At 49.1% G+C, this 26,113-nt stretch overlaps 1 protein-coding gene across 1 annotated transcript in view; it reads left to right on the forward strand.

Moving 5' to 3' along the window:
• The first annotated feature begins 5,206 nt into the window (after nucleotides 1–5,206).
• NTSR1 (neurotensin receptor 1) overlaps nucleotides 5,207–26,113 on the forward strand; it is a 63,483-nt gene continuing 42,576 nt past the window's right edge. The window contains exon 1 of the mRNA XM_075166677.1: nucleotides 5,207–5,929. Within this exon, the coding sequence (XP_075022778.1) occupies nucleotides 5,261–5,929 (669 nt within the window). The 5' untranslated portion in view covers nucleotides 5,207–5,260. The remainder of the gene's footprint in view (nucleotides 5,930–26,113) is intronic.

Raw genomic sequence — 26,113 nt, forward strand, 5'->3', positions numbered from 1 at the left:
CAGGACAGAAATGGGACTTTTCTGTGCTGAGGTCAGGCTGTGCCCGGGCGGCTGCGCGATGCCCTTGGCTGCAACGGCAGGGACGGGGCTCGGGAGCCTCTGCAGCCTCTCGTTTCTCCTCCTGGTAATAATCTGGAGGAACCTTCTCATCACTCGCAGAGGCTGCAGACCCAGTGTTGGCGTCCTCTCCTTGCACAGCGAGATGGATGCCAGCGTGGGCTCGGGAGGAGCCCAGGCTCAGGCAAAGCCAGGGTGCCAGTGCTGCAAAAAATGGGAGGATGTGGACTCTTAAAGGGAAGAATGGCAGGAATGAGCCAGATTGCAGAATACAAATAATATGTATTTACAGCAGGTCACAGTGTGCTTTGGAAGACACGAAATGCCAAGTTTTTGAGTCTGCTGAAGTGGCACAGAGTGGCTCGAGGCCAGTGTAGGGCGTCCCAGGAAAATTTCCACTGGGAACCTCCCTAGGACTGACCCTGCTGCAGCCCTGGTCTCCCTGGCGTAAGGGAAGGGCCTTTCTGGGTGTAAGGGACCAAGGCAGAGAGGAGCATCTGAACAAATGTCCTGTTGTTCGGTGACATATGGCCACGGAGAAAGCCCTACCAGCCCATGGTATTTCTAGCATTTAATAAAAAGACTCACGCTAGGAAAGAGCACAAAGCATGCCGGGTGCTTTGTGTGTTTCCTGAAATCCAAGGCATTTAATAAGGATTTGGGAGCATTTTAAATGTATGGGAAGGTCACTAGGAAAAGGCAGTAAAGAGTGGTTGGCTGCCAGGGATTTTTACTGTGCTGCTTTTTCATTTGCATTTTAAAATTGCCAGGCACACTGAAATTTTGAAAAACAAACAAATTATTAGGGGGTATGAGAAAATGAGGTTAATCTGTGCCTCCGGAGATTTCCTGGAAAATGTTGGTGCGGTGTATACAGGGGGAAGGGACGGTGCTGAGCTGGGAGCTGGAGCCGGAGCTGGAGTGTTTCCCGGCAGCGAGGGCTGTGCTCCGAGCCGGCACCGCTGAGCGGAGCTGTTGGAAGCGCCGCTGGCAGAGCCACTGCAGCTCCAGAGAGCCAGGGCTGCAAAAGCAGATTAAATCCTTCAGAAATAAATTAACTGCCCGTCTGCATGTGCACTGAGGGTGCCAGCACCATGCTTGGGGCTGCAGCGGAGGCTTCCAGCTGCAGCAAGTGCAAACTCTCCCTTTGGAGTCCTCTGTCCCTTCTCTTTATATTTGTTCCTGGAATGAAACAGAGGATTTCCGAAGGGAAGCTGTGTGCAGTGTGAGCACGAATGCCTATGTCTTGAACACTTATATTACACATATGAAGATAAAAGTGCTTTTATTGCCATGAGGAATCTGATTTGGGCTTGTTGCAGTAACAACTCAGGGGACTCAAAAACTACTTCTATCTCTAAACTAAAACAGTTGATACCTCCTGTGTGTGTCCAGTCGATGTATCAGTCTCTGTCTGTTTGAGACAAATATTACAGGGTCTATCAGCCAGTACATCCGTTAACTTTAAAGGAATTTTGCCAAAGGGCTGAATTTGAACATGCAGCATGCAGAAGATAGGACCTGTAAAAGGTGTCTGGACACTCATTTCCCAGCTGTCCCTTCCCAGAGATTGATCCTTCTTCAGGGTAATTCTCTTACCAATATCATCATACACATCTCGGTGTGTTCTGTTTTTTGGGTTGCCTTTTTTTTTTTTTAAAACCTGCCCAGGGACAAAGTGCTGGGGTGCGTGATCATTGCTCTGCTCTGGGTATGGTCTGTCCGCTTTGCCAACCCACGCACCAACATGCTCACACTGCGGAGGCTCAGCAGGTTCCTCTGTTATGAAAATCAGAGGCAATAAATATCCCATGTATCAACCGTTTTGATTTAAAATACTCTCCTGAAATCAATTCAGCCAAAGGCAGTAAATTACATGCAGCCGTTGGGAATCTTTTATTGCTCATCCAAACGAGCAATACTTTATTTTGCAGTATGTTGAGTGTAGGAAGGGATGCACTTCCATGCCTGTAAATAATGATACAGTCAATACTGTCATCAACAAAGCTGATATATGACCCTTTTTCTATCACCCCTTTCTCCCTCACTTTCTTGGTTTTCAAGCACAGCATCCTTAAAAAAGCCCTGTACACGCCAGGATTTTACCTTCCTAACCCACCTTAGACACTCCTGACTTTTAGGGAGATCCTGTCTATAGTGAGTCCATGGGGAACTGATTTTAAAGGCTTGAATCAGCCCAGAGCTACCTGACTTGGGAACCTGCTCTAACACATATTTGTGGATCTCAACAGGAAAAAGGTTGATGTTGTCTCTTAGCACCCGCCTCTTGCAGAGTTTTTTCTCTACTGCTTTCCGTGCCCTTCAGAAAAATCCCACCTGGTAAAATCAGACGGGAATGGGATTAATATGAAAAATTTCTAGTGGTCCCCAGTTGCAACTGGAAAAAGCAAAGATGAGAAACACTTGGGTCAACATAAAAGGGAGGGAGGCAACTGTGGGCCTCGCATCTTGGGCACTGTGGGACCCTCTGCTCAAAGTCCAGGCAGTTTTAATAGATGAGGACTTTGGGTGACATTTTCCTGCAAGATTTTAAGTAAATGCCTTGCTGTAACATTTGAGACCAGGCTTCTCTTGGTTTCCATGATTCTTTTCCTTTTTAAGCCACAGACACACACATACAAAATATATTAAAACGAGCCCAGCTTAGCTAAAAGGTCGGCTAGTTCAGAAACAAACAGCCGGGATTTAGGTTGGAGGTTTTGGCGCGCAAGAAGAGAATGGTGCACCTCCAGCTCTGCTTTTGCTTGAAGTGGAATATGGATTAAAACTGTGCAGGGAGCAGAAGTGAAGGCAAGAAGAGATACTTAGGCAAGAAGAGATACTTCTGTCATTCATTTCATTACCCCACACCAGGAAAGGGACTTCACACATCCCCCAGGCCACACGCTAGCAATGGGGAGAGTAAAGGGGTGCTGGATAGATGTGCTACACGGCGAGGCAGGAATGGGGTCGATGTCTTCCTTTGACAGGGCTAAACCTCTGCCTGCTCCGAGGCCAGGGCTGGCAGGGGGTCAGCTCTGGACCAGCAGTAGGCGTCCAGCTCTGTAAAAGCGACGTGAGGACAGAAGGTAGAACCTGCCTGGACAAAAAGCTTTCTAAAAAGAGAGGGGAGAGGTTGACCCCTTTCCTCACGGAGCGAGACAAGACTTTCTTTTACTTTCTCCTTTACAAGAAATGACCCGCACTTCTGCATGGGGAATGGCAAGGCTGCAGCCCAGAAGACAAGTCCTTTGCTCAAACCCAGATCTATGAGAAAAAGAAGAGAGCAGAGCTATCTACCCCTGCTAGTGAGAATGCTTCATGTGTGGCTGAGACAAACTTGCCAAGGAATTAATGGAATTTATTAAATTAATTAGCTCATAGAAATATGATGCTGAGGCCTTTAATGGTGGGAGCACCCAGCCCGTTCGTTGGGCGGTCACTTTTATGAAAGGAGAGATTTGGCTGGTACAAACTGCACCAGCCTGTTAAAAGTGTTGATTGTAAATCAACAGCCGCATTGATTTCAGATAGCTGATATTTCAGTGTGTAATTAGAATTATTTTTTAACTATATCTCTTGATATTCCCTGACAGTACTTGGCGTGGAGGGAAAGTGGAGGAGGCAGCACATGGAGCGCTCGGGAACAGCTGCTGGGACAGAGCAGGGAGATGCAACACTCTCCTCGTTAGCAGCCATGCCTATGCACCGCCTGTGTGCAGAAACATGAGGCAACAGAATCCAAACCAAAGCATTTCTAGAGACAGCTATTGATATAAATGTGCACATCCACACTGTAAAATTAGACCAGCAGATGGGTATCTTGCTTGTGGGGATAGCCATTGCTTTCCACAAGGCCAAAATGAAGTTACTGGACCAGGAAGGGACAATAACTTTTCATCACAGGCAAAGATCCCAAAGGAACTCACCTGCTGCCTCTGTGGGAGAAGTGCTTTAGTCCAGAAGCATGATCCATCCAAAGTCCTTGATCCATCCAAAGAAACTGTCCAAGGGCCAGGAACAACAGATGAGACCAGCCGGGAACACCAACCCTGACAAAATCCTCTTCGCTAATAGAAATTTCATAACATATCTGAGTGGACAAACAGCTCACTGGAGTTTTACGGGGCAGCTGGCTGGCTCAGTGCCCTGGGCCTGAAAGGGTAACTCAGAACGTGCACCCTCGGAGGCCCTTTCCTGTGGGGGATCCCCTTGTCATCCCTTCAGCATCACCATGGCACCCCCACTGCCCTGAGCTGTGACAGGGCAGCTCAGAGAGGACCCCACATGCCCAAATCTGAGGATATGGAGATAAGGGAAAAGTCACTGATGGGGACCAAAGCAAGGCAGCTCGCTGCTGTCGCTGCTGTGCCATGGCGCTGAGGGTGCCCCAGGCAGATCAGGGCAGAAGTAGATATTTTTAGGGTTTTTTTCCCCTCCTTTAAATGCATTTCTCCTAGCAGCAGCAGCAGGTGAGTGGGTATTTGGGACTAGCGGGACATATGGATGTCCAAGGGTGATGGAGCATCCCTGGTGCCTCTCCTCTCGCCGGGGTTGGGGGGAAGCAGGGGGGTGGCTGTGCTCAGACCCCTACCAGCCCTCAGCTTACAGCCGCGCCTCTGTGTCTGACTTTGCATGGGATGGAGAAGGAGCGGGGGTCCCAATGGGGACCGGCTCTGCAGCCCAGCCGGGGACGTGCTCCCTCCCTCCCCTCCCCGGCCCCACGTTGGGGACTGAGCTGAGATTGCAAAACTCACCTCGGCGGCGGGGAGTGGGGAGGGGGGGTCGAACCGAGGGGCCGCCCCCCGGGGCCGGGGGAAGGCAGCGCCGGCAGAGCGGGCGGGGGCTGTGCGGTCGCCGGCGGAGCGGCTTCTCCCAGCGCGACTGTGCGAGGGTGCGGGTGCGGGTGCGTGTGTGTGCGTGCAGGGAGGCTCCTGCCCTGCCAGGGCACATCTGGGCGCTGGGGAGCTGCAGGGAGGAGGGAGCCGGAGCTGCGGGCTGCTCACAGCCGAGGCTGCTCCGGGGTGTGGGGGGGTGTGCGTGTCTCACACACGCACACGCGCGGCAGCCCGGGAGCGGCAGGCGCCTCCTCCCCGCCGCATTAAAACGAGCCAAGTTTCCACGCCGGGGGCAGAGGCACGTCGGGTGGGAGCGCGGCGCCGGGCGGTGCTGCGGCCCCGGCGGGGCTGGCCCGGCCCCGGGGATGCACCCGAACGCCACGGCCCCGGCCGTGCCGAGCGGTCCCCTCCACCTCTACCCCAGCGGCTATGCCAACGCCTCCAACCGCTCCGACCCGCTCCCCAAAGGGCCCGACGAGGAGGACCTGGATGTCAACACCGACATCTATTCCAAAGTGATGGTGACCGTCATCTACTTGGCTCTTTTCTTGGTGGGCACCGTCGGCAACTCCATCACGGCGTACACGCTGGTGCGCAAGAAGTCGCTGCAGAACCTGCAGAGCACCGTGCACTACCACCTAGCCAGCCTCGCCTTCTCCGACCTCCTCATCTTCCTCCTCTGCATGCCCATCGAGCTCTACAACTTCATCTGGGTCCATCACCCGTGGGCTTTCGGGGGGGCCGTCTGCAAGGGCTACTACTTCCTCCGGGACGCCTGCACCTACGCCACGGCGCTCAACATCGCCAGCCTCAGCGTGGAGCGCTACATGGCCATCTGCCACCCCTTCAAAGCCAAGAGCATCATGTCCCGCAGCCGCACCAAGAAGTTCATCAGCTGTATCTGGATCGCCTCCTTCCTCCTCGCCATCCCCATGATTTTCACCATGGGGGAGATCTACGGCAAGGACCAGAATCCCGACTCCCTCATCTGCACCACCATCGTGGACGCCTCTACGCTGAAGACGGTCATCCAGGTGAGAATCCCGGCGGCCGGGGCTCCCCGAGCAGCCGGGGCCGAGCAGCCACCTCCCTCCCCGGGCTCGACGGCCAAACTTTGCGGAGACGGGCGGGGCAGGAGGGGGAGGTTGGGAGGGGGGGACCAGCTCGGGAAGGGGGGTGTCCTGGGAAGCCCTGACGCGGCGGACCGGACCGGGGTGCGGGCAGACGAAGTTTGGGGGGGAGATGTCTCGGCTCCGCTTGCTGTGCCCCACACTGCACCCCCTCCTGCCCCACAGCGCCGGGCTGAGACCCTGTACCGGGGTAAATCCTGCACCGCCGTTAATCCGGCCCCGGGCCGGTGCAAGCCCCCTCGGAGCTCCTCTCCCGGTGCCCGGAGCTCACGCTGACCCGGATCGGGAGCCCCATGTGCCGCAGACACCCCCCCCCCTCCCCTGGGGCCGCTCCCCCGCGCGGCCGCCGTCATGCTCACCTGCCCCGGGGAGCCGCGGACCGGGGATGCTCGGGTCCTCCCCAAACGTGGCAGTTCATTGCCAGAAAACCCACAAATCTCCACCCTTTCTCTGAATCTCCTTTCCTTCTGCTGGAAAGCAGCCAGCAAGATCGAGGGAAATAAAACCATCTCTCCCCCTCTCCCAGTTTCTTGGGTTGATCCAGAGCCCATTTCCTCGGTGTAGTGACAGATCCTAATTTCAGAAAGTTTTGGGAACAAGGTGCAGCATAGGCATCCAAAAAAACCCGGCATCTTCAAAGCCAGAGGCTGGTGCTTTTGTTGTTTTGGGGAAATCCATAGCTGATTTAACTAGCAGACCCCTCCTGACTTCAGAAAGGCTTTGCTGGTCTTCACATACTGCTTAATCTAACACACCCATGCGTGGAAAGGATTTCAGCATCAACACTTGCTGCGCTCCAGTGCTCTGAGGGGTTGAGGCATTTGTTTACTGGAGCATTAGGCTTGAAAAATGTAAGAGACATGGAAAGAGAGACAGAAAGAGCAAGACACCAACCTCCAGTCCCTTTGCTGCCAGACTCACGTGTGATAGCTTCTCAATCTTTTATTCTGAACATGAATTTCAGGTGGGTTTAATCAGTGACCAATTAGAATTTAAAGCTGCATGTGTACTAAAGCCTTTGAGATGTTCCCACAGTTAAAGGGACGGAACTTAAATGGAAACAAATCAGAATCATTTCTCCCACTAAAAGCAGGCAAGAGTACGTGTACATGCAGTTAGTTTTAAGCCCGGAGCCTGTAGATGTTTAGACACGTCTCTCCAAGTTTCCCCCTGGACTTCTCCAGTAAACGAAAATCCACCCTGCAGAGCAGCGCTGGATTCCCTCTGCATTTTGTCTTGATACCTAACTTTCATCTTGAGATGGTGGGGGCTGTACTTCTCCTGTAGGTGCTTTGTAGGTTTTGTCAGTGGCAGCCCAGTGTACTTAACCCAAATTCTCTACTCTCTAAGGAGACATGAGCCGTCTGATTTGAGAACAATGTGGCTGAAGTGCATTATTTCCAGTCATCTTCCTGTTAGGATTAAACTAATGCTCATTGTTACCATGATAGGGCTAAAAAGAGAGGATTATTTCCTAGCCATGTCTTTGGAGATTACAGTTTAAACAATTCTCAACATATTTTACAGTCTTGCTATTATTCAGGCTATATCTTATCCTGTTACCCAAGAAAGAAGTAGTCAGACATGAATGCACAGTATGTGAAGTTCACCTGGGGGCTTTTCCTCATCTATTTTTTTTTATTTCACTTGTGAATTAATTTAAAAGTAAAAACGAGGCAGCTGTTGGGGGAAAAAAAAAAACCAACCAAACCAAAAACTACCATACTGTTCCTTCTCAGGGGATCTGGCTACAAAAGTAGATTTGCTAAGATAGGAAGGATGTTTAATGGCTTCGCTCCATTCCTCCGAGCACAGGGAAGCAGCACACAACATGATGCAGGTCCCTGGACCGGGGAGGCTCCGGAGCGAATAAGCAAAGCAGCTGCAAGTCAGGTTTGAAGTGCATTAATGGAAACCATTGCACAGCGTGTGAGCGGGCATTCTCACGTCGTAAGCTGTGCAGAGGTTTAAAAAAAGACAAATAATGGAAGACCTGTGAAAGAAAGGGCAGTGGTAATGTGGAGAGTGACGCGCAAAGGTCTTGCCGGTTGGAAATCTGGAGCCCTGGTCTTTCTCAGTGGATTCAAGCTGCTTCAGAGCAGGTCTTTGCATCTCTTTGCGTTCATTTTTTGTCTTTAAATTGAGGAGAGCAATGATGCACTTGCTCGAGCTGGCAAATCACTTGTAATAAATCACTTAACATATTTCACTTCTCTTCCTGTTTGGCAAACTGTCTAAAGCAAATCAGGATTTTTTTTGGAAGCCATTAGTTCTCCTAGAGGTTTTATTTGTTGACTGATCAAAAGCCAGTTCCAGAAAGAGCAATTGTAACCATTTATAGACTAAGAGCCCAGTGTGAGCTACGGTTCTGCTTGGATCATTGCAGGAGAACGTTCCTCCCTGGACTGGACAAGCTTCCCGGGATGAGTATTTGAGTGTATTAATTTAACATCTCTCATTTTGCAAAAGTCCCTCACTATTTGCTTTGAATATTTAAGTTTTAGTGGACATTTCCGAGTGAAACTAGACTGTGTGTGAACAGTCAGGTTTCCTTATAAAAACAAAAAAGTAACTATTCAAACTCGGCATATTTGGTTCTTGCTCATATTACTTAACTTGTACCACTTAAGCTCCACAACAACTGTAAGAAGTAATTACTGGTATTCCTCTAGTAATTACAGATTGCTCAGCGCAGCACATCGTGATAAGCAGGAAGAGCAGTAAGTGAGGTGTTCTGCAGGTGTCACCATGTGTCACCACCATCAGTACGGCCGGGCGCTGCACATCTCGCCTCGTGCCATCGAGACGTGAGCTCTGTGTGGCCTCTGATACTTAATTCTTTAGAACAGTATTATTTCCTGCCTTTGTTTATCACTATCCTTGCAGCTGCTTAAATCAGCCTGTGAATCTGGTTTATTATATATTCTTCATTGCCAAGCTTGCCTGTTACTTCTGTCAGTCAGGGACGTCTGGTTTGAATATTGGCATCAGCATGGGATCTGGTAGCAGGAGTAAGTCCATTATAGCCACACTATTTAGGTCTAGTTAACACTTGTAACTGGCAGACATCCTCTAAAACACACTGCAGCCAATTTTAGGTTTTTTTCCACATAAATTAAACACCTCTTAAAGCCATCCCCATACAAGTACATTCATGTTTTCATGCCACTTGAGCTGGAGGAGGTTTTAAAAGCTGCTCATTGTGGCAGCAACAGATAAGAAAGCTCTGAGGCAGAACGAGATGTTTCCTCTGTTCCTTGTGGGTCGGTGGGTTTGGCTTCTTCACAGCCTTGCTGTTGGCTCTGGGGCCAGCTCCCCCGAAACAGGACCCCCCTGAGTGTCCCATCCCACCAGGTGCTGCCCTGCGTGCCGTTAGCACCGTATGCTCTCAGCCCTGTCTTTCAAAAAGGTCTTAATTTTAATGGCCAGATGGCTGTGCAAATAAATTTTCCTTTATTGCTTCTTACTTTCTTACCTTTGTACCTCTTTTCTGGAGAGGTCCTTAGTGGACCTGGGGGAAGAGGGGAAGTTGAAAGAAATACCTACAATCCTGGTGCACCATCAGTGCCAGCACACAGAGTCAGGCAACTCCTCGACCTAAAATCTCAGGATTTTAATTGAGCCTGGATTGGGCACACGTGCGAGGGGAGCCTGGGTGTGGGCAGCTTTCTATCCTGTAACATGGGAGAGAGAGCAGCGTGTTGTCCTGCTGGTATGGCACAGTCTGTGCTTGGATGGCTCTACTGCAAAATGTCCCCTAAGTCATGGCGAGTGTCTGACGCATGCTAATGTTTTATTTGCACGGACAGCTGGTGTGAACCCATTTATTAAAACACATGGCAGCAGGCCCTGAGCCTCCATAAACTGTCACAGCTCCATCAGCTCTAAGTTGCTCATTTGATAGGGCAACTTCTTGGGAAGCACACTGGGAACTTCTCTGGACCTCCTCATGGGTTTGGGTGGACAGCTGCTCCAGCTCTGCTCTGCATCAGCCCACCCTGCGTGGCTGCAGCTCGCCCGTCCCTCCAGATCCCTTGCTTATTGTGTTTTATGAGGTCTGCTCATAGTTCAGATGATTTGTAGAGTAAATAACTCTGCACATGAAACAACCGCTTGCCCAAGGAGGTCCTCTGCTTTATTTCTTCCTGCATTTCTTCTTGCAATGCCTTCCAAGGAATGTGCCAAAGAGCCTCAGGTCTGAAGGGGACGGGAAAGAAGGACCAGGCGTTGGACCTGGGAGACACGAGATGCAGCCTGGCCTCTTGGCATCCATTACCACGCTCTCTACACACTCTTCCAAGGACATCTATTCAATTCCCATTTGTCTGAGAGGCCCATAAAGTTATTAATTCATGCAGGATATTGCAAACACTCCCTTACGCTTTCCTTCGGTGAGGAGCACCTCGGCAGGGTGTGCGATGAGCTTTCTGCCGCGATGGCACACGGTCGGTGCTGTGGACGGCAGGGCTCTGCCCACCGGCAGGTCTGCGGTGCCGTGTAAATAAACATGACAAGCATCTCTCCGTAGTACACGAAAATAGCAACCCATAAAAAATGGCTGAATTCTCTCCAGGTTTGCTGGCAAATCATATCCAGGATTGGTCAATGGCTTCAGTTCAGGAATCCTGCATTTATACTGATGTTGACTAGAGGAATTGAAGTTGGTTTCTTTTCCTTAGGTCACAGCCAAATTCCTACCATGGCTTTTAATAACAGTACTGTTTTAAATCACTCGCTACAGCTCCATGCAGTGATAATCCCACCCATTGGGCCTGGCTGATAAAACTATTTTGGCTACACACACAGGATCTCTGCCCACCAGAGAAGCCCACGCCTGGGTGCCGCTAACCCCTCCGGCGGCACAACAAATTGGCACATTTGTGGCAGGACTGTGTCCCATGAAAGGTGTCCCGTCAGGTCACGATGCTGCCAGCCCCTCAGGTAGACAAGAAAATGAAGGTGTTGATGTTTAAGAGTGTCTGGACCCGTCCCCACAGTGATGGAGAGAGACACCCACCCCAGCGGGGATGCCCATCTGTGGTGGCGTGAGCATCCCTAAAAAGCTGCCTTTTTTCCACAGACTATGCAGAGAACCCAGGGCTTTAATTCAGCATATGCATGATGACAGCCCAGCTTGCCTAATCCCAGCCCGGTGGGTCCGTCTTGCAGCTAGATCTAAATTAAATAAGCTCTTGTGTTCATTGCTTTATATAACCACTTGGCCTGCTGTGTTTTGCTAGTTCTTACATAATTTCTTCTTTTTTTTTCCCCAATTGATTTTAATTCACTTGATTTCTTCTTCCCTCCCCCTTCCCGAGATGTCAGCTGGAGGGATAATAAAAGAACAAGGAAATGTAGCCGATCAATTTAGCTCTTAGGTTTTCCTCTTAACAGCAGTTTGTAAAGGCAGAAGAGACGAAGGTAATCTAGTGGTTCCTCTTCCCAGAGAAAAAAAAACCAAACCTGCAGCTGCCTTTAATCTTCTTCCAGATCATTTAAAACAGCTATTTCATTGTCTTCTCCCTACTTCCCCCCTCCTTTCCCTTAAAGGCTTTTATTATCATCTCTGTGCAGCATCTGCTTGAGACTCACAGATGGCACTTTCACTTCCTGACATTTAGAAACGCTTCTGTGTCCTGGCCGAGGCGCGCGTGATGGGCAGCATCCCACCACGGGACGCACGGCGGGCAGAACGGGCTTCGGGCTTCGACGGCGTCACCATCGCCTTTTCCCTGGTGTGAAATTACCCCGGGCTGAGGGGCACGGGACAGCGGGTGAGCAAAGGTAGCTGGAGAGGCTGGGGAGCGTGGTGGGGTCCAGGGCTGACAAGGTGGGGAAGTCTGAGTGTTGTGGCCACCTAGCCCTGAAGCAGATATCATTAGATGCCAAAGCCAACGGCCCCAGTGCTGACATCCCTCCTTTCCCTTGCATTAAGCAGATGAGGCTGAGTTATTATATTCCCAGTCTGTCCGGTTGCTCTCCGGTATAAGCCACTTGTGCCGTGTGAAGCTGGAGATACTTCCAACACCCACCCTCCCCGTATCTCCATACCCTGTGTCCCTCTCACAGGGGTGTCAGCACCGTCAGTCTGGCATGGTAGAGAAAAGCAGATTATAAATTCTGAGCTTTCCTAATCTTTTCCCTACTTCTATGCTCACGTGAGCACCCTGCGGTTGCTTGTCTGGTGTGGCTATCTGAGACCAGTCCAGTCTCAGCTCCTGGCCCCCATCACCCCCTGCAAGAACACGTCCAAGCAGGGGACCTGGGTGAGCCAGTCACCTGGTTTCATGAAGAGCTGCCCTTCCCCAAATTCTGCTGCCTTTATTATGGAATTTGAGTTGATATTTTTTAAAGTCTCTTACAAAATGGAGTCCTCACTAGTTCCAGACCTCTTTGAAATGCAAGCCAAGAGCGCTTTGCATCAGAATTAATGCTGGTCTGGCATCACCATGGCCGGTGGCCCGGCACCTCCCCTGCCCGTGATGGAGGGAGCATGGAGCTCCTCGAGCACGACGGGGCATCACTTCCACCTCGCTTCCCGGGGTTTAGATGGCACCAAGCGCAAGGGCTGCTCCTTGGCAGTGAATGAGGAGTGAACCCTGCAGGGCTGCAGCCTGGAGGGTGGCAGGACGTGCCTTGGAGGACGAGGGACAGAACCTGAGCCCTGCCATGGAAAGGGACCTGAGAGAGACACGGGCTCGGGGCCACGCGCTGCTCCTCTGCCTGGCTGCGGACACGAAGCCACGTGCCATCCCCTGCCCAGGCTGGGCTGAATAGCTCCGTTCTGTAATTTTGTGTGAGGGTGTGATCACTTGGAAAGGTTTGGGGTTTTTTTCCCTTAAATGAAGCTCTTGGGGGAGAGGGCCAGCTAACTCATCGTGCTCCAATAACATCAGCCCCCACGTTTTGCCTCCCATGGATGCCATTTCTTCTATTCAATTTCAAAGCATTTTAGGTGTGGGATTAAAAAAAAAAAGCTGATGATAAATCAGTTGAGCTGATGAGTTATTCAGGAGACAAGTGCTTGGGGCTGGTTTAGAAAAGGTGATGTGATGGAGTACTAACCCTGTCTGCGTAGCAGAAATTTCTGAGCTGCTTGTCCATTCCCAGTATTTTCCTGCATTCAAAGTATCTGTTGTTAAGTTTTCCATGGATGGGAGGGAAATAGCGGTGAGACAATATTATATCCCTATACCCAAGTGCCCTCCTGGCGCATCGTGCATGGAAGTCCACCCTCCTCCTCCCTCCCTGGGGTACCAGAAACCTGTGGCTCCCCCCTGCTCCTGCTGGGACCGAGGATGCTGTGGGACAGGGCTGTAGCTCGCCGGGGAGAGCTGCTCTCGTCCTCGGCCTTCGGAGAAGGTACCTCTGACGGGCTGGAGGAGCCAGCCACCCACAGGCAGGTCGAGCATGTGAGATTTGCTTCTTGTCTCCCGTGGCTTTTTCACTTCAATAATTCCCAGTGCAGAGAGTGCACTGCTGGGCACGGCTTCATGGGGGCTCCTTTTCTCCCAGGGGAAAAAACCAATAGAATGAACAAGGTCTTTTTAACTGAACTTTTTTTTGAGAGAAAGTTCAATTAGGTTTCTTTGAAGCTTTTAAGTTCTCAGGGACTAGAGACAATTGTCAGTTGAAGACAGAAATCAACGCGATGAGATTTTCCTAGTGGAAATAAAAAAAAAGAAAAAAACATAAACTTTCACAAAGTCTTTAGTACCTGAAAGGCGGAAGAAAGCATCTCTTTTATACAAAATGCTTATGAAGAACCTGGGAGTACCTATAAACTATAAAGCCACACACAGAGTGAAAAGCGTATGAGTATCAGTAAATCAGAGAGGCATCGGCGTGGCAGCTAAGCCGGAGGACGTGCCCTGGGTTTGGTGGCGTTGCTCGTGGCCGTGTTGCCAGCTCCGGCGGAGCAGCCCCTCGCCGTCCTCGTGGGCAGCCTCCCTGCCCGCCGGCTCCCCTCCACACCCAACCTGTGGATATACATCTCCCCAGATGCTGAACCCTGCGCAGTAAATCTCCCTTTATAAAACCTTCCAGGTGTCTCTTTGCCAAGTGAATTCCTAAATATATGAGGCACAGGCAGCCTAGTCAGGACTGGGTATATAGCCTGATTTCAGCACTTTCCCTTCTCTTTGAAAATACCTTCGGGTACTTTCCTGCCCATTATTACTCCCTCCAGATAATAAAGAATAAAATTTAGGGCCACTGCTGTTACAGCCAACTTGCACTCTTGATGCGAATGTTTTACCTTGCTTCAAGAGATTTGTTCCTCCTCCAGAAGAAATGAAGGAGACTATCAAACACTCTCTTAGCATGTGGTATGCCCATCAAGAGACTCCTGAGATCCTGGAAGCTGTCTGAGAACCTTCATTTCAGGGTCTCAGGGTGGATCTGGTTTAATCTTTCCGTGCCTTCCCACTTGCTGAATGACCCCAGGAGAGATCACACTTCAGTGCAACATTTCAGAGGTACCAACAAGCCCTGCCTCCCGCCGACACCAGCTGTGTTTGGAACTGTCATCTGTTAAAATATCATAAGTTGTCCGGGTACTCTTTCTTTGGGGCCAATGAAAACCTGTTGTCCCTTTGCCTGGAGCACTTTTGGAGCCTGCAGGATGGTTTCCATTGCAAGAGAAAGGGCTAACACAAGGTCTTCTCTTATAGACACTGGCTTACAGAAGCAATGCACGGACCTCTATTTTCTGAGCAGCTGTGGGACTCCAGGGGAAAGTTACAGTCTGTTTGCTCTGGTTCCTGCCATGCAATGGGTGTGCTGGTTGCCTTCTCTTCCTGGGCAACTCAGCCCTGCTGATGGGTCCTCTCCTGCCCTTGCAGGCTCAGCCTGATGGATGCTCACCCGTTGCCTCAGCTCTGCTGCTCAAGGTGTCTAGTAGCAGGAGGAGCAACCTCATCCCTTAACCATCTCATTTTCTTCCTCCTTTAACCTTGAAGAAAAGGGTCTACCAACTTATCAGCTTCACCCAGACCTGTGGAGCAAAGACTGCTGCGTATCAGCTACGAACGCTTTGATGCAGGATGGCATTTAGCTCAGCAGACCCCTATTTTTGATCAGGACTCCAAGGAGCTAATTAATACAGTCATTGCAATGACACATCCTATTAATTGTAACATAATCAAGAACAATGCAGGTCTGCAGTGCTGAACTGAATAAATGTGGTCTCAGGACTTGGTAGGACTGTCATATCACCCTGTTCCCTTGGAGAACTTGTTTAATAAGTCCATAACTATTTGAGTATGTTCAATACCAAATTAAGCTGCTTTTCCTTCCTATTCTATGATTTTTTCAAAACCATCTTATAAAAATGCAGCTCACACAGCCACTGGGAAAGTTTAGCTCATTGCTTGCATCACTCTATTGATTCCTCCTGCAAAGACCTTACATTTTATCCTTACGGGAACGATTTATACATTTTAATATACTCGCTTCATTCAAAAGAGAAACTTGTAGGATTGAGTTTCCCTCCTGAAAGCCCACATTTCATTTTTTATCACTGCCAGTCATGGGCTTATGACATTGTCATACTTACTTATCCCTTACCTCCAAGTGTGTGAACTGTCATAAAGCACTGTAGGAGGAAGGGGAAATACAGGTTCAAGCTAGTAAATAGATATTTAACCTCAAGATACAATGATGGGGTGATGTGTATGCCCCAAACACCTAACAGGCTGCAGTCACTAACCCAAGGGACAAACTCTGCCCCGAGCTTGGTCTCCTTCACACCGCTTTGGCAGCTCACAGGTGCTTCCCAGCCAGCGCAGGAGAGTTGTGGGATGGAAAATCCCTCAATTGGGCAAAAAGATATGCAGGAATTTGGTCAGAAAGCATATCACAGTGCAGCAGCCCAGCGGAGCAGGGCACACGGCCAGCCTGGCAGTGCTGGTCCAGCCCAGAGATCAAGCCATGCCAGGAAATAAATCCTGAATACCTGAGGCTCCGAAAGGCAGAGAGGAGCTGCGGCAGAGAAAGACTCTTGGGAAAAGCAACAATAAAGTAATCGATACGTTATTGCCCCTTTGGGATATGCTTTTTTTTCTCCCCTGAAAGTATAATTGAATTTTCTTTGCTCCCGTCCTCAGCAGTACAAGAGGAGGTACAGGTACAGCCTCGCGCCTGCACGGTCGTCGTGAAGAAAATCCATAAGCAGAGCGTGGGGAGGGGGAGAGGAAAGCAAAGGGATGGGGGTTTGTGGTTTTGTAGCAGGTTGGTTAAAAATAAGCTAGCAAGATCTGAAAGCTGCTGAGGGGGTTAGAGATGGATTAGTGGGCTGGGCAGCACCAGGCAGTCAGGAGGGCACAGAAATGTGGTGCGATGTTGCATTGATTGTGTACCTTCCTCCAAATATTTGTGATCTAATTTGTGTCCTGGGGTGAAGGGACCTTTCACGTCCATGCTGCCACACTGTTCTCTGCCATGGATACCACGGCTATTCCCGGCAGCTATTGCCAAGTTTGAAGCAAACCAAAATAACCCCAAACCCTTCTCTCCTGCGCTCAGCTCCAGATGGTCGTTCCCATCTTGCCCTCCTCCAGCCCAGGGTCCAAATCAGGCAACATCCTCCCACACCACAGAGCAAGGGGGCCAGCACAACTCCCATTTCTTAATAGTTTGCAAACTGCCTGACTCTATAAAAATCAGAGTGCCGGCAGCTGTGCTGCTGCGGCAAGGTTTGCAGGGAGCACGACATTTCTCAGGGTGATGGGTAAGCGTTTCCCAGGACCAAAGCCCCAAGTCCCACTGCCCAAATCTCCTGCTGAATTCAGGCCACTGACTGCTGAGGGGTCAGGTAGAAAGCCGGTGTAGTTTGTGTTGCACGAGCCGAGCGCCTGTGCCCATGCCACCAGCCGTGCTCGCACCCTCGCTGCTCCTCTGAGCTCAGCCACAGGCAAGATGTACCAGGGGGAGGGAGGAGAGCTCGTCCCCAAAGCTCTTCCCCAAGGGGCTTGTGCCGCAGGAGTCACGGTCCTGCTGCTGGAACACCCTGTGTTTATTCCAGGGATTTTAATTTTCATCATCAAAAACTTCAGCTCTTTGACTTTTATGCAGTTGAACCCATCTATTGCTTCATATACTCTGCGGCCAGGAGCAGTTTTCTTCAGTTATTTGCTTAAATACGTGATGAATTCATCTCAGTGCAGTTTAGCACAAACTTTTTTTCCTTATTGCCAGAAGAGCAAGGCTGACTGCGTTGCTATAATTAAGATGTTTATATATCAAATGAAAAGACTGATGCACTTGAGGTATTTTGCTGAACATCAGCTCCAGCAAACCTATACTCTATTCTGCCCAAGCCAAAGTGTCCACAATACAGCCAGCACTACTAGAGTTTGGGCTGACACTACAAACTACAAACTAAGGGGGTTAATTGCCCCCCAAAATTAGTTTCTCGGGGCACCAATGATGGAACTTGCCACTACCATTTCCTCCAACAAGTCAGGCAGCCGACCAAATCTGTACGGTCCACTGTTAACAGCTCTCACGCTTGAGTCTGCAGTCAACAGTGGGACAGTGTTTGACTTAAATATGGCCTTTAATTTATTTATAACTGCATATCCAGCACTCGGTATCATATTTAATGCAAATAACATTCAAGTGAAATCCCCACTGAGAGGCACATTATGAAGATTAACAGCCTGGCTTTTCTATTACTCTGGTTTATACAGTGCTGATTTGTGCTTGGTGCTTTATAGGCAAGTGTTAAGAATATTTGAATCTAAAAATCTACGTCTAAGACTGCCATTTTGCAAAAATCAGTGCCTGAAAGCCTGCTTGTGGCTCCACAGCCAAAGGAAAGGACTGGGAGGCATAAAAACCTCTGGGAAATGCTGACATCCAAGTAGCCGAGACCCTCGAAACGTAACCTCCGCTGGTCACGCAATAGGCTGTGTGTGAGGGTTTTGTTTCTTTTGATTATATAGCCCACTTTCCTTTTAAACAAGCTGTCAGCAAAATTAATCTTACCAAGTTTAGGATGACACTGAACATATTCTCATGCCCTGCAATTATCTGGAGCTGTTTTATTCCTTTGTATCTTCATGTGATGAATTTGTCAGGTGTAATGCCATGGGCTCAGAACCTCATTATGGACTTTATTAATAGGTTTGTGTCTGATCTTCTGTCTGGGTCCTTCTCTGTCCCTCTTATCCTCTGGAGAACTGAATGCCCTGCCCAGGTCGTTGCCCAAGTTCACTATTCATGGAGCAGAAATGTGACCAATGTCACACTGTGAAATGTGGCCAAACACATTAGTAGATGCCAGGACAGGAGTCAGTTTTGGTTTGCTTTTCACTGTGGACCAGGCTTGCGCTCCAGCTCTGCAGAGAAGCTGCTTCAGGCTCCACCATGCTGAATAATGCGAAGGGGCTTTTGCAGGACTTTGGCTCTGCGACTTGTATTGAGACTTGTTTTGGCATCTGCTCTGCAGGTTGCCATCGAGGTGCAGTTCTGAGATGCGTAAAGGAAAGACACAAAACTCGGGCTTTAACCTGCTCCTTGGCTATCTCAGGCAGGGGTGTTAGAGAAGAACATGCTGCCATGCAGCTAAACACCCGTGGCTGTGGATATTGGGACCCTCAGCCCCAGCCCCCGTGCACTCGGTCTTGCACAAACAACATTAAAGGTTGGTGCATGTGCCAAAGAGCTCAGTCTAAATAATCACCACAGCGATGCCACTTGTTCCCTGTAGCATTGTACAGGTGCTGGCTCTGTCACTGGTGTACTTGTTGCTTGCTAAAAGATTTCCTCTTGTTGCAGAGCGGAAGGGAAACCTTCCCCCTGCTTTTCTTTAAGAGGGGTCGTGCCATGGTGAGACCTCCTAAGGACAGCTATTGCTCGAGGGCAGTGTTGAGGTATTGAAGGGGAATAACCAGCCCAGCTTTAACTGGAGCAGGTCAACGCAATGGCAGCATGGCCAGAAACACTGCCTGATCTGCTGGTTGTTTTCCAATAGTATCCTGGAGCCAAGCAAATATAATGTATTCTTTAGTGTCTAGTGAGAAAGGGGTTTCGTTTGAAGATAGAGCACCAGCAGCTACAATAGCCATTTTTCTGAGAGTGAAAGAAAATGGCAGAAACCTATTAGACCTTATAGCTCGCCGCTAAACACGCTCTGCTCGGGAGCAGCAAAAAACTCAGAGAATTTCCAGCAAGAGCTCCCTTATGGATACATTTTCCCTTGGTTCATCACCAAGCCAGCGTATAAGGTTCTCACTGACAACGTGTCTCAGGGCAGTGCTTCCAGGGAAAATAAAACCACTGTTATCCAAAGAAATGGATTTTAAAAGGGGCCAGGGCAGAGGGGTGGTAATAATAAAAAACCACAAAGAGGCTGCAGCTCCCAGCACCCAGCTCCCAACCACAAACCCACCCCATCTGCCTGCACCCTCCCTGCTCCTCCCAAATCCCATCGGGTCCTATCGGTGCTTCCCACGGTCTCACCGAGGTTTCAGCTTGGTGCAATCCCTTAGCAACCTGCTCTTTAAATTCACCCTCTCTAGGGTGGGGAGCGTTAGGGGAAGGCTGGGGGCTAAAGGAGGTGCTGGAAGCAAGAGGAGTATTTCAGGTCACAAGCATGCGAGGGCTTTAGGGTAGAGTAGCTGAGCTGTGTCAGAGGGAGCTACTTTGCTCCTTTGTAAGAAGACACAGGCATCTGCTTCTCTAGTGATATTAATGCTAGGGGTCCTCTAGGAAAAGAGAAGGAAGATGAAGCGTGGCAGGAGCTATTTATTTCAAGAATGAGATGCCAGGCACATTACTGCCTGCCAGCTCTGTCTCTTCCAGCAAATGAGGTCTCCCACCCCTGTCACTCCCTGCCTAGCCTGAGTTCCTCTAAAAAGGGTGAGAGAGATGTGATCTGCAGGGAATGGCTGTATCCCAGGGAGACGATGCACGTCTCCCACTTTCATGAATGCTTCTCTTTTCCCTCTTCCCCCCCTTTTATCAATGGAGGTGTTTCAGAAAAGACTACCACATATATAGTGATGTTACGGCCAGAAATAAAGCTGGCTTCTGCCTTCATTCCTTTGAAACAAGTGTGTTTGGGAAAGGGAAAATTGCAGGGCATACTCTAGAGGTTTTCTCGTATCATGTAGTGCTGTGCTAAATTCCATCTCTTAAATATTGCCGAGGTGAAAGTTGCTTTTAAGGGTCCTCAGGGGCTGCCCCCCTCGTTGTGAGGTTATGTCTCCTCGCTTTTGCACAAAACAAGTTCAAATAATGTTTCTGTTTTCTGCTCTGAAGGTTGCTGGTTTCTTCCCTGTGAAATAATGGAAAATGTTGTTTAACTCATCAACTGTTTAGGGAAAAACATAATTTACTCAGTTTCAATTAAAACAAAAAAAACCTAAAGCAATAAAAAACCCACTGGCAGCCTGTAAAAAGTAGAAGCAAAGAGACAAGGGCAGAAACAGGGCAAGAAATGACAGTTTTATCTATCTCCCGCTGGGTAGTGATAGAAGAGGCCTTTGTGCCTGCAGAACAAAACTGGTTTTCTGTTAAAGCAACTATTGACTCAAACTCTACAAGTGCAGCTGTAGCTTTGCACAGAAGCCGTGTGCCTGCGAACAGATCCACTTCCTCGCATCTGCTCGCCCCCGCTCAGCCGGTGCCCCTGCCTCCCAGCTGAATTTCAGAAGATACAGGGACAGCTCTCCCTTGGTGCTGTAAATCAGAGCCATGCCTTCAAATTCAGCAAAAAAAAAAACCATTTCAGGTGATTTTTCAGGAGAAGGAGCTGGTTTGGGTGATTTGCATGACTTTTGCTATTTCCCAGTTTTACAGGGCTGGACCAGCGTGGCTGTGAGGGGTGGCTTTTGCTGGGGCTGTGTCTGACAGGGTGCAATCCCTGATTTTCCATGCGGATTTGCACTAACGCCTTTCCTGAGCCGCCCTCATGACAACAGAGAGCAGCTTGTTTTTAAGGCAATGCGTATCGATCCAGCTGTAGAGATTATTTTGACTTGTGGCCTGTGGGTACTGTTGATACAAAATTGAAGCGCAGCTGAAAATCTTCTGGGCATTAATTCCTTTTCAGCAATGGGCTTCTTTCCTCTCTGGGAGGCTGGTCCACACCCCAGTGCCTTACACTAAAGGAAAAACTTAATAGTTAGCAGTTGCCCTCTATTTCTGTCTTACAAATCTCACACAAGCACGTTTGCAAAACCTGCTTGTGCCGCATAGAACCATTGCATCGACCGGCTGGCTACTCCTCTTCAGACCCAGCATCCCCCTAGGAGCGGTGCTGCTCTTCTGCCAAGAGCCAGCCCGTGGCTGGGGCCTTTCAGGTCGGCATCTCGGCAGCGGGGAAACCACTCAGGTGGAGAATGGGTCTTTCTGCCTGGCTGCGTTCACTTATAAACAGACACTGGTCCTAAACGCAGGGTTGGTGTCGCAGTGGGGTGAAGCTGGTTTCCATCCGCGGAGCTGGGTGAGCTTCCAGCATCCACCCCGTATCCGCTTGCCAAGGTTGCTTTTACTGTGCACGTAAAAGGCCAAGTGCCGGGTCCTGCACTTCGGCCACAACAACCCCAGGCAACGCTGCAGGCTTGGGGAAGAGTGGCTGGAAAGCTGCCCGGAGGAAAAGGACTGGTCGACAGCAGCTGAACATGAGCCGGCAGTGTGCTCAGGTGGCCAAGAAGGCCAACAGCATCCTGGCCTGTATCAGAAATAGTGTGGCCAGCAGGAGTAGCCCCGTACTCGGCACTGGTGAGGCCGCACCTCGAATCCTGTGTTCAGTTTTTGGCCCCTCACGACAAGAAGGACATGGAGGTGCTGGAGCGTGTCCAGAGGAGGGCAACGAAGCTGGTGAAGGGCCTGGAGCAAACATCAAGGAAGAAGCCATGAAAAATTACTTACCAGGCTGGGACAGTGGTTGTTTTGACAGAGTTTTCATACCTTCATTCGATATTCCATTGAAGCTTTGCTGGAGATAAGCGATCTCATAGAAAACAGGGCTTTTGTGTCCAGTTACGAAGAACGAATTGCAAAGACTGCTGAGGAAAGCAGAGTTATTATCCAAGGAGACAAGAAATTCAGCTGAAAATAAGCATGGCTTTTTCATTTATAATTCTAGCTGCAACTTGTCAGAAATCTGGCTCCAGCCAAGCAGATTGGTCTGGAAATGGGGCAAATCAGCAATGAAATGTGCATTGGTCACCCCTAAGAAACCAGCTTGTTCCAAGACTTAATCACAAAATGTTTCCAGCTTCTCCTTCTGCTCACAACATAGCAGTCAACAAAAATGGGATGCTTTTTAGGAGCATGTGGTTAAGGCAGTAACGTAGCTACGAAGCGAGGCAGCTGCCCTGCCAGCCTCTCCCAGCTGTTGGGTAAAGTTTTGTGTTTAAATTGTTTCAAGGTGAAGGAGACAAGCTTGCCTGGAGCACCAGCATCAATCCCATAGCAAAAACGGACCGATTAAATAAACAGAGATTTCCCTGTTATTAGTGCTGTTTAGATAACTTTGAAATGCTTATTATTCAAAGTAAATTAATTACATAACCTCTTTTTCCCTATTTTTGGCTCAAGAAGGAGTCAGTGAATTTCCTTTTTCAGAGCAGAACATTTGTGCTTTTTACCATGATTCAGGGAACAGTTTTGTACTTTGAAACCGGTGCGCGGATGATTCACAGTGACACATTTTGTGTTGGCAACGGGCCTCGTCTCGAAAGCCTCGATACGCCGTGTGGTCCGGGCTGCAAAGGGATTGATCCCTGGACCACACCAGGGTGCAAGTTAGCATCAGAGCTGACTAGGCAGTCTTTTATTACCTTTTTTAGTTAGAGTACAGCCTTATATTTGTGAAAAGTTCAATGGGTCACTTTACTTCCAGTTTTTCCTTTCTTTTTTTCTTTTTTTTCTTTTTTTCTTTTTTCTTTCTTTTTTTCTTTCTTTCTTTTTTTTCTTTTTTTCTTTTTTCTTTTTTTCTTTTTTTCTTTTTTTCTTTTTTTCTTTTGCCAGCTTCATACATGCAGTAACTTCATTGCTTAGCCCCGGGCAGTGATGAGGGTGACCATCTCCGAGCCATGGGTACCCGCTGCTGCGCTCTCTCTTCCTCCCCATTCCCTGGCCAGGGACACGAGCCACATTGGCAATGTGGTCCAGCTCCTCTTTTCATCACCACGGCTCCAGGTCAGGCTGTGTTCCTGCACACCCAGATTTGCATCACGGTTTATGTCCTGTAACACTTTGTGGGCATCATCTGGTTTGGAGCTGTGGGGCTTATTTTTCTTCCTTTTTTGATGCAAGACAGGTAACGTGGCAGGAAGGGTCGGAGTGTGGACTGCGTCCGCTCCTCACGAGGCTGTCCTTGCTGCACTGGAAGGAAAGCCATTTCCCACCCTAGTTGTCCCTGGTTTCTAACACTGTAAGTGAGAAGAGACACAGAGTGGTGCAAAAAGTGTTGTGGAAACTGTGCTGTTTAACTCTCCTTTTAGTGTGTTATCTATCAAAGTAATTACATGTGGCTCAGGAACCTCAGACTGCTGCAACAATATCATTCTACTGTAGCTTTTTGATTTCCATCTGATTAAAATGTTATTGTTTCATTCATGTTAGTTTGCATTTTAAAGAAGGAGATGGGGACAGAGCGGCTGATCGGTAACTTATTCTCTGCGTGGGTAAAGATAAGCATTAATCACCCTGTCATACTCATGCTTTCTCTTTCCTTATGCATCTCAGACATCAAATTGCAAATAAAGGGGAGAAAAAGCATGGATCTTGATGACGCTGGATTTGTTCCCTCCGTTGGGTCTCAGGGAGGGAGGGTGACATGCTCTTTCTGGCTGCTGGGGTCGTCGCTGGCTGCACATGAGCTGCATTTTGAGGAATGAAGGAACTTTCATCCCAAAACGAAGCTCTGCTTTGGAATTTAATGTGCTTCCATCTCCTGTTCCTTTTAATTTTCATTACATGTTTTACCACTGCCATGTGCCTGCCTCTTTGGTGTGTCAAGGCAGGGGAAGGAGGAGGGCGAGACTGGGTGTCTATTAGAAACATAATCTGAAATAATCTTCTTCCTAAATAATGCGGTGTGGCTCAGCAGCCCCTTTCTCCCCTCGTATGCCATGATTTGCTCCCGAAACGGCCGGCATGCAGCAGGCACACGTCCCAAGGTACCACGCTTGGGAGGCTCAGCAGCCTCAGGCTCCATCATCCTTCCCCAGTCCCTGGACACAAAGCCCATCAGCCACGGCGGAGATGATCAACGGAGATCTGGGCACGTTAAATGGGAGCAGAGGTGCAATACTCAACACGGCTGGGTTTTGAGGTGGGGAGCTGGAATCTGATCATTTAAAATCTCCCCTGCTGCAGATGTTTCTGTAGCTCCGAAGCACATGTGCTTTTGTAGGATATTTTTGGCAAATTTAAGTTTACTGAAGGTCACAGAGAAGTAGAGCATCAGCATCTGGAAGAGCTGTCATTCACTTCCAGTCTAGCAGGAGTAACACATTGACTTATTTATGAGAGCAGTCAGCTCCCTTCTCTCGGTGTGTAACAATCTGCTTTACCTCTCCCAGCACAGAGAAATAATTTTATTGTCAACAATTCTGTGTCCTTAATAAAACCTTAAAGCAAGTTAAGCAAGATTTGAGGGAAATGGAAATGTTTCCAGATACTATTTTTTTTCCTTCTTTCCAAAACATTCCACTCTTTCCCTGTCTAAACCAACGAACAGCAATCACTGCTCTGGCCAAAAGGAGGGGGAGAAAATTTTTTTTCAAAGCATGAAGACTGCTGGATAAACCCTTGGTGCCAGCAATTCCCAGTGGCTGTGCGAGCCTTTGGGTGTTAATGCCATGCTCACATTTACCAATTTTCTCCTGTTTTGGATCTAGTTCCATTTTCCACCTTGGGAGAGGAACCGGCAGGAGGGCAGCATCTCACTAACATTGGCAATTCCCAGTTAGCTTTCCTGCCATATCTTCTGAGCCGCACCAACAGCCCTTCCTTGCAGGAGTAAAGGAGCCTGAGTGCACAGCAAACTTCAAGCAATTCATTAAATCTTGCAAGACAACATCCAAATATTTTGTGCCTGGTAGGAGTAATCTGTTAGCTGGAAAATGCCCATGTCAAGAATGACTAATCTCAGCCCAGATGATATACCTGGAAAATGAAGATATTTGGTGCTCCCTGCAGAGAAAGATCCATCAAAATGGCAATAGTTGTTCAACAAGAATGAAGAGGGAGAGTGCAAGCCATGACAGCGCTATCTGGCTTATTTATGTCATTGTGTTATGTCCTTGTGTGTTGATGCTATTGGGAGGCATCTGGGAGAGGACATGGGGAGAAGTGTCCCTGGCCAGGCTGCCCTGGGCGCATCGCAGGCTCCCACCTGCGTCCTCCAACCCCGCAGGACCTTCCCTGGAGCTGTGATTGTAGCAGCTCCAAATATTTTATTCCATGCCCAAAAGAGAGCTTGTGTGGCCAAGGATGAAAAAGCAGAAGCAATAAGGAGGGGAGGCTGAAAAAAAAGCTAAGGAGAGAAGAAGTTAGGGCTGCCCATGCTGTGAGGGCTGCCCATGCTGTGCCTACCTGTCCCTGGGTAGGTGTGTGCTGCTATTGCAGACTGCGACCGCTGGGACTGGGTGATTCCTGCCTGGTGCTGAGCTCTACCCTGAGCAGATCCTAAGCCTGCCCATACCTCAGTGTGGCCTTGCATAGCCAGGGAATGAGGATTCACCAGGACCTCTTGGGGTCCCACACATCCTCTTAATTTTTACCTTCTCTCCTGGCCATCCTTGATGAGTTTTGGCCAGCGAGTTTTTTTTCAAGACAAGACCAATATCCTTCCAATATCCTTCAGACCAGTATCTTCAGTGGCCAGAAGGGTTGGTTGTTGCGTGACACAAATCAGAGACTCTGTGCCATGGCTGTGTGAGCCTTGCCTTCCCCCAAAGGGAAGAGAGCCCAATCTGTGCAGGACAGTGAGGTCATAAAATGATGATGAGCATCAGAGATGCTAATGACCAAGCATTCATAAGGTTTTTCTAATAACCTCAACAATTTCCTAAGAAGTCTTCCCTGAGCTGGGTGGCAAGTGGCTGTGGCTGGAGAGATGCTAAG

Source organism: Calonectris borealis, chromosome 17 (genome assembly GCF_964195595.1).
Source record: "Calonectris borealis chromosome 17, bCalBor7.hap1.2, whole genome shotgun sequence".
Lineage (NCBI taxonomy): Eukaryota > Metazoa > Chordata > Aves > Procellariiformes > Procellariidae > Calonectris > Calonectris borealis.